This window comes from Erithacus rubecula (genome assembly GCF_903797595.1).
Source record: "Erithacus rubecula genome assembly, chromosome: 10".
Lineage (NCBI taxonomy): Eukaryota > Metazoa > Chordata > Aves > Passeriformes > Muscicapidae > Erithacus > Erithacus rubecula.
The window spans coordinates 21,343,452-21,351,740 of record NC_136662.1 but is presented as its reverse complement, the minus strand read 5'-3'; the positions used below and the strand labels follow the sequence as shown (position 1 = coordinate 21,351,740).

Below are 8,289 nucleotides of genomic sequence, written 5' to 3'. Positions count from 1 at the left end.
TTCTCTGGGATGCTTCCGAGGGCTACGCTGCCTGCGGGCGTGCGTGTCCCTTCCCCCGCATGGCAGCCAATAGCCGGGCGCTTTTTAATTAAGATTTTACTACTGCAATTGGGAGAAACTGCAGCAGCCCTCTCAAACTTGGGCACCGGAGCGGTCGTACATGGGAAACCTTTGGGTGAATCACGGGGAGTGAGGAGAGAAAGAAACACCGGATAAATCGAGGCTTCTTCAGAATAAATATATCAAACCCCTGTCGTGTTTTAGCGAGCTGACCCAGACGTGAGCGCTGGGCCGTGGCCGCCGAGCGCTGCGTTTCTGGATGCTGCCAGAGCCAAACGCAAGCGGGATAACTGAGCAGCAACCGGGGCACCGCGCAACGGAACGCGGCGTCTCTGGTCATCCCTGAAACGAAATAGCATCGACTTTCACATTTGGAGGGCGCGGGCTGCCCTGACCACGGTGGGGTTCCCCTCTAGCACCTTTCAGCCCCGGTGGCTCCGGAGATCGGCGGCTTTCCGAGCCCGGGCCGGGCAGGGCACCCGCCCCGCTCCCTGGAGCCGGCCCAGGCGGCGGTGCCAGCCCGGGCTGCTCCTGCGGGGAGGAGAGAGAGGAGCTGGGTCCAAGCCCTAGCTTCTCTCGTGGTTTGACGCTGGGAGATGCTCCCAGAGCCAAGCTGGGAGCGAGACCAGTCTCGGGGGGTTTAAAGTCGCATTTCAGCGGGTTTGGAGAAATGAATTTTTCTTTCCATGTCCCGCCCGGGCAGCGGGAGCGCGGCTGCTCTGTGCGTGCCTAAAACAAACATCCCTCCCCCAGAAAGACACGGGAGCAGGGATGTACAAGAAGATTTTATTGTGCCTCGTCAAACAGAAATGAATTGCAGTAAGAGAGAAGGGAGGAAAAAGGGAGGGGTGGGGGCAGAGAAACATCCACCTCCCCGCTGCCTGCCGTCCACGCTCACACACGCACTGGGCTCTGGCAGGCCGGGACAGAGCTGGAGAGAGCCCCGAGCCCACGGCGAGTCCTGGCCGCTCCTCTGCTGCTCCGGGCGAACTCCCAGCTCAGGGGTGGTTTGTTTTAATAAATCTGTGAAATGCACGCACTGTCTTGGTTCACAGTGGAAGTTTTCAAAAGAAAATACGGACAGGGGAGAAATAATTATTGTTAAAATACCAAATGGTCAGAAGTGTGATCTTGGGCTCTCCTTTCTAAACGCATCTCGTAAGAGAAGAGCAGCACAGGAATAGTTTGGTCCCGGTTGGAAGCGGCCACTCCAGCCTGGAAAGCGGGAAGGCAGAGTCTCCCTGAGCAGGAGAGTCACCCGGAGCAGGGTGCCGGGTCCGAGAAGAGGCCTCGGCTCCGAGTCAGGAGCGACCCCGGCGAAGAGCGGCGCATCCCGGGAGCGGCGGCTTCGCCTCCAGCCCCCTCCGGCTCCGGGCGCCTGCCGGGGCTGCTGCCGGCCCTGGGGGCGGCCGGAGAGCAGCGGGGCGTGGGAAACCGTCAGGCGCTCCTGAAATCGGGGGAGATTTGGAAAAATGTCCTCAGAACTTGCAGAATTCTGGAGCTGCGTTACATATTCTTGCAATTTTTAAGTTTTTATTTCATAAACCCCTACTATTAGGATGTCGGACTGATACTGAGTGTAACATTTAAAACCATCACAGGGCTGAGTGTTTTGGGCGAGGGGGTGTCCTCTGATGACTTGGGACGAACAGCAGAAACAGGCACTGGGCGTTTACAGAGTCTGGGACACTGCACCCTAACTCTGCCTGTCTCAGTGAGTGGGCCCGTGCTGCAGGAGCCCACGGGAGCATCCTTGGGATAGAGATGCTGCACGCTGTGCATTCCAGCTCCCACTCCGCCGTTTGCGATGTTACTGAAAGCCTGAGGCTCCGAACAGAAACCACCGCGTTTCACTGATTGATTACTGATCCACTCTTGCGTTAGTTTTTTTGTTTTGTTTTGTTTGTTGGTTTTTGTGGTTTGTTTTTTTTTGTTTTTTTGGTTTTTTTTTTTTGTCTGTTTGGTTTTTTTCCCCATGGTTGTTTTCAAAATAGTTTTAAACCGCCATAAACGGAAAGAATAATTCAGCCCTTTAATTGAAGTCAGAGCTGAAAGAAGGAAATTAGGGAAATCGACGTAACCCGTCCTGTGCTGTTGTCGGTGGTGGTGGGCTGCCTTGGGGGGGGGGGGGGAAGTGAAGGTATTTGTAGAAAAAAACCCCATCGCAACTCCAAACAAAATTGCCCGGAAAAATGGAGAATATTTTCTCCTCGTTAAACCAACATAAAGCAATACTTTAAATGTTTCTTATTAGGTCTGATCGAGCTCTATGAATTCCCAATTAAATCAAATGGTTAGAATAATATTACCCGGAGAATAAAATTAGTGGTTGCGAATAAAATTAAATAGGACATTTTGACTTGGCTGCTGTATTAAATAAAGGTGCTATAACACCTAAATCACAAGAAGTGGGTAGCAGCTGCACCCGCAGAAAATCGGGTTGGAAAACATTCATTTCGTGACACCCCTCCCCACCCAAAAAAAAAAAAAAAAAAAAAGGACGACGGACGTAAGTGTAATAAAAATATTGAAAAATTTGGAGGGCTCTGCAATTGTGCTTTTCGCAACCACGGAAGGAGAGTGACCAAGGGGAAGAGTCATCTCAACATCAGCGAGCGCAGCGTGTCCTGCAGCGGGGCCCTGCGCGCTCTCCAGCCCGCAGAGGAAGCAGCGGGCAGGGCCGGCACGCTTCGAGCAGAGCCGGGGCTTCCTCTCCTCCCGGCTCGGGACCCGCAGCTCGCCCGGGGCACCCACCCGGGAATCACCGGGATCGGGGCTCGCGGCGTGGGAGCGCAGCTGGGGATGCTGAAGCGGCGGGACGAGGTCCCTACGACCGGCAGACGGTTCCCGCTACGGGCAAGGACTTACGGATTCGTGTGAAAAAAAAACTTTAGGAAGTGCCGAGGAGGATGGAGATCTCTCATGGGAAAGAGAGGGGAGAAGCCTGGGGAAAGGAGACGGCGTTATTTCCCACCGAAGTGCTACCTCCTCCCGCTACCAGCGAAGGTGACGTCAAACCCGGTGGTGATGCTAAAACAAAAGCTCCGGGGTTAATATACAGTTACCAGCCCGACAGCCTCCTCCTCCTCAAAAATCAGTCCCTCGGGTTTATTGTCCCCGCGGGGAAGGCGCCTGTTGAACATGTAGTCACGCAAACAGCTGCCAAGAGAAATAAAAACGAACTTTACGTTTTGGGGAGTGGAGGGCAGGGCTCCCCTAGGCTAAAGTGCAGAGAAAGGATGGAAAATCACACTCACCTCGGGCTTGTCCTGATGCGGCACCACTTGTACATTCACCTGCGAGTGAGAGAGAGAGACGGAGTGGGGAGAGAGAAAGGGAAGAAGGAAGGAAGGAAGGAAGGAAGGAAGGAAGGAAGGAAGGAAGGAAGGAAGGAAGGAAGGAAGGAAGGAAGGAAGGAAGGAAGGAAGGAAGGAAGGAAGGAAGGAAGGAAGGAAGGAAGGAAGGAAGGAAGGAAGGAAGGGAGGAAGGGAGGAAGGGAGGAAGGGAGGAAGGGAGGAAGGGAGGAAGGGAGGAAGGGAGGAAGGGAGGAAGGGAGGAAGGGAGGAAGGGAGGAAAGGAGGAAGGGAGGAAGGGAGGAAAGATCGTTACATACTATCATAAAACAAAATCTCCAAAGGGAGGGGAGACACCATAAATTGAATTGTCACTTTCCACAGCATATTCCCCCCTCCCCTTTTGACAAGTAACACCCAGGGAAAAAAAAAAAACCAAACGGTTGGCAAGTACAATTTCCAATGAATTAAGAAAAAAAAAATAAAAAGGAAAGGAAAAGAGAGCCAGACCGTGAGGTGGCGGGGGAGCGGGCAGTGCTCTCGGGCACACCCACGCCCACGCCGCCCCGCTGTCCCCGCGGTGCCCCCCGGCCGCTCCCGGCGCTCCGCGGGCGATGCGCGCTCGGGCGGCCGCGGCGGAGCGCGGGGTGGCCAATCAGCGCGGCGCCCGCGGGCCCTGGCCAATGGCAGGCGCCACATTGTTGTCAAATGTTGCCTAATGGCAACGCGGGGCGCAACAATAGCGCGAGTGGCGGCGCGCGGCGCGGCGGGCAGCGCGCTCCGCTCCGCTCCGCTCCGGCCGCACGCACCGCGTCCCGGGGGGCTCGGCCCGGCCCGGCCCGGCCCGACCGCCTGCTCGCGGCTCGCCTGAGCCCGGCTCCTCTGCCCGGCTGCGGAGGTGCTGCTCGGGAGACGGGGCGATTTTAATTTTTTTAAAATTTTTTACTATTCTCTGCTGGATTTTAGCCTCTGCGGCTCGTGGCGTGGGATCCTGTCGTTGAAGGTGCCGGATTGCTCTTTGGAGGGACACTGCTAGTCTGTGGCTGCAGTTACAGGGGGATAGGGGAGCGGAGCTTAGGGAGCAGCTCGGGTTGCACCGGGACACAGTGGGGAGCGGCGGCCCCGCAAGCGCGGCCGGGAGAGCTCGGCTTTGAGCCTGGCGCGATGGACTTGGTGCTGCCCCGCCAGATGCGCACGGACAGCAAGGAGGAGAGAGTGATCTAAGTTTTCTTGGATTTTCTTGTGTTAGCTTTGCTTTAACGGGCGCGGAGGGGAGGGCGCGGGACGGCTCCCGACGGGCCCCTCCTCATTTGAACCCCGCTCCGGGGCCGTGTGCCGGCGCGGGGGGACGGGGGCATCGAGCGAGGGGAGAGGACAGGCGCTGGGGTTTGCATGCCCGCTCCTGGGGCGCTGCGTGCCCCCCACTCGTGATTGCGCTTGAAGGCACCGGGAGCCTTTCCGCGCCCGGGCGCGGGTGCGGTGCAGCGGCTCCCCCGCCCCGCGTCGCTTTGGGGGAGGCCGGGGAGGGGGGGGCCGCTCTCTCGGGGCGGGCTCGCCGGGATGGAGCTGCGCTCGGAGCTGCCCAGCGTGCCCGCCGCGCCCCCCCCGGTGCCCCCCAGCTCGGTGGCGGCCGCAGCGGCGGCGGCGGCGGCCACGCTGCCGGTGAGCGTGGCCGGGAGCTTGCTGCGGGCGCCGCCGCTGCTGCTGCGGGCGGCCGAGAAGTACCCGCGGACGCCCAAGTGCGCTCGCTGCCGCAACCACGGGGTGGTGTCGGCGCTGAAGGGCCACAAGCGGTACTGCCGCTGGAAGGACTGCATGTGCGCCAAGTGCACCCTCATCGCCGAGCGCCAGCGCGTCATGGCCGCTCAGGTGGCGCTGCGCCGGCAGCAGGCGCAGGAGGAGAACGAGGCCCGCGAGCTGCAGCTGCTCTACGGCACGGCCGAGGGGCTGGCGCTGGCGGCCGCCAACGGCATCATCCCGCCCCGGCCCGCGTACGAGGTGTTCGGCTCCGTCTGCGCCGGGGGCGGCGGCGAGGGAGGCGCCGGCGCCTCAGGTAAGGGTGCGCTGCGAGCCCCCGGAGCGGCGGTGATGGGGGGGAAGGGGCCCGGAGAGGCGGCGGGAGATGAGCGGGGCGCGGACCTGCGGGCGGGTGGCCCCGCCGGCGGCCGGGTTGCTCCGCGGGGCCCGTCGGGGCAGCCGCACTGACGGTGTCTCCTCCTTCTGCCCCCACGACCCGCAGAGTCCAAGATGCAGAAGTTCGAGCTGTTCCCCAAGACGCTGCTGCCGAGCCGCGCCGTCACCCCGCAGCAGGCGGGCGGGAAGCCCCTCTCCCCGGACGGCGAGTCCGTGCCCGGCACCTCCTCCCCAGATGCTCGCCACGGCTCGGGCTCGGAGAACGGGGACGGCGAGTCCTTCCTGAGCTCACCCGTGTCCAAGGGCCCGAAGGAGGGGGAGGAGAGCCCGGGCTCCATCAGCCCGCTGGGCTCGGACTCGGGCTCAGAGGCGGACAAGGACGAGCAGGACCCGTCGCCCTCGGCCGGCGGCCGGCAGCGGACTCCCATCGACATCCTGACGCGCGTCTTCCCGGCCCACAAGCGCAGCGTGCTGGAGCTGGTGCTGCAGGGCTGCGGCGGGGACGTGGTACAGGCCATCGAGCAGATCCTCAACAACCGCGGCCCGGAGAAGGGCCCCGAGGAGGGCTGGGCCCGGGACGGCGCCTTGCAGGGCCTGCCGCCCAGCCCCGCCGCCGCCGCCGCCCACCACCGGCCCCTGATCGCCGGCGCCATGGCCCCGGCCATCGGCACGCTGGGCAGCCGCTCCGCCTTCTCCCCGCTGCAGCCCAACGCCACGCACTTCGGGGCCGAGGCCGGCGCCTACCCGCTGGGCACCCACCTGGGACTGAACCCCCTGCGCCTCGCCTACTCGGCGCACAGCCGCGGACTGGCCTTCATGACCCCCTACTCCACGGCCGGGCTGATGCCCACGCTGGGGTTCCGGCCGCCCGTGGACTACGCCTTCAGCGACCTGATGCGGGACCGCTCGGCCGTGCACAAGGAGCAGGTGTACTCCAGCGGGCTCTACGGGCCCATGGTCAACAACACCCCCGAGAAGCAATAGCGGCTTCCTCAAGCTCGGCTGTGTAGCGGTAGCTAGGTAGGCACGGGTGGATGGACGCGGGGGGTTCCTGTCCCCCGTGCGGGCGGTGGGTGCGTGCAGAGCCCGGCGCGGACAGGCGTAGGTGTATTAAGGTGATAAAGGTGCACTTTCATTGTCCAGACATGAGTCACTCTTTGTTGCTTATGGCCATAAGCATGGATATCCTCAGCGCGTCGTGGGCTGTGCACGCACGCACACGCGCGCTCTCTCCCACACTCATACATATATATATATATGTATACTAGCAAGTGTATAATGTTATAAAATGGAAATCTAAGTTATTAATGTAACTCGTAGGTGAACTTGGTATTAACGTTAAGCTAAAGGTTAGGCAGCGCATTGTAATACTTACCAGGCATATAGATGAAACATTGTCAAATTGAAAACCTTTTCCTTCCCGCCCCCCAGAAACGTTATGGTCTGTATATAACATTGGAAAGTAGATATATTTGTAACTGTCCGTAGGACCCCGGCGCCAATGGTGTATGATGGTTTAATGAGCCTCCTTCATTTGTGATCTGCAAGAAAATTGCTTTCTTGTCCCGATGTAGCAAACTTCTTGCTGTTTCTAACAGGTGATTATGTGTTTCCATTTCATAGAAATAAATGTTATTTTCTATTAAAAAAAAAATCGGTCTTATGAATGGCAAGTGGTATTTTATGAGATGATGGAAGTATGTTTTTGGGAAATTCATTTGACGAGTACAGTCAATATTTAAAGGAGTTTATGCAAATAGTACAAACGTGTTTACTACGTTTTTATCATGGTTAAACTAGATATTCTTCAGATAAATTTATAAATAAAAGTGAAGCGTACAAGCAAGAGCAAATTCCTTATCAACTGAAATTGTCAAATACGTTTATTTCTGGTTCTGGTCTTTTTCTTATTTATGCCTGCAGGGGAAAAACCCAACAAACCTACAGAGGTATAAATTTAAGCAGGACTTCTCCCTTCAGTATCTTGATATTTTTTGTCATATTTAGGAAATTTGGCATTGTTGCAAAGAGAAGCCTGGTTAAAGCAAATCCCACCGGGTTGTGTAGCAGCAGTAAGGTTTTACCTCTCGTATCTGAAATTTGAATGTATGTTTCAGTTGGTTTTGTGTCAAAATAAGCAAAGGGGTCTATAATAATGACATTTTGCAGAATGTAAGGATGTATTTGCGGCAGAGGTGGATGAGTTAAGGTAGTGCAGTGTAGGGAAGGTTTCTCTCTTTTCAGAGTTGTGTGTCCTTCACCCTCATCCGAGAGTAAGGACTACTTGCGTGGCTTTATTTTATTTTGTAAATTTTTTTTTTTTTTTTTTTTTTTTTTTTTTTTTGCAACGGTGTCCAAATGTTCTCCGAGATCAAAAAGTAAGAAGGGCTTTCCTGCCTCTATTTATTTCTGTGTTGGGATGAGCGGGGGGGTGCCCCATGCATCCCGAGGGGCGATCCCGCCGAAGGCCGGAGCGTGACTTTCTTGCCAGTCCTGGGAGTGTTTGGCCCAGGAAAACTATTACTCACAAAGAACAAGTTCAGTGCATGGTTGAATTAAGACTGTAAAAGCTCCTAAAGTTGGTTGGTATGGAAACCTAATCCCACCGAACCGCTCTGTGGCACAGCTGGACTGTTTACTTTCTCACTTCAAATATAACTGTGTAAACATTGGCTGGGAGCTGCCAGCGCGGCTCCTACCAACCAGTTAATATACTGGTGGGGCTGGGAGCACAGGAGTCCCGCCACAGCTGCAGAAGGAAGCTCCTGGGTAAATTCAAACTGCATCAAAATTCAGTTCCTTC

General features: G+C 57.1%; 1 protein-coding gene across 2 annotated transcripts; it reads left to right on the top strand.

The window, feature by feature from the left end:
* The first annotated feature begins 4,766 nt into the window (after nt 1–4,766).
* DMRTA2 (DMRT like family A2) lies at nt 4,767–7,310 on the top strand. 2 transcript variants are annotated; one of them, XM_079313717.1, is made up of 2 exons: nt 4,767–5,406; nt 5,593–7,310. In XM_079313717.1, exons 1-2 carry the CDS (start codon nt 4,914–4,916, stop codon nt 6,468–6,470), a joined length of 1,371 nt encoding a protein of 456 aa, XP_079169843.1. In that variant the 5' UTR covers nt 4,767–4,913; the 3' UTR covers nt 6,471–7,310. The 2 variants fall into 2 exon arrangements, with proteins under 2 accessions (XP_079169843.1, XP_079169844.1); XM_079313718.1 differs by having other exon boundaries at nt 4,767–5,438; nt 5,595–7,310.
* The last annotated feature ends 979 nt before the right edge of the window (nt 7,311–8,289 follow it).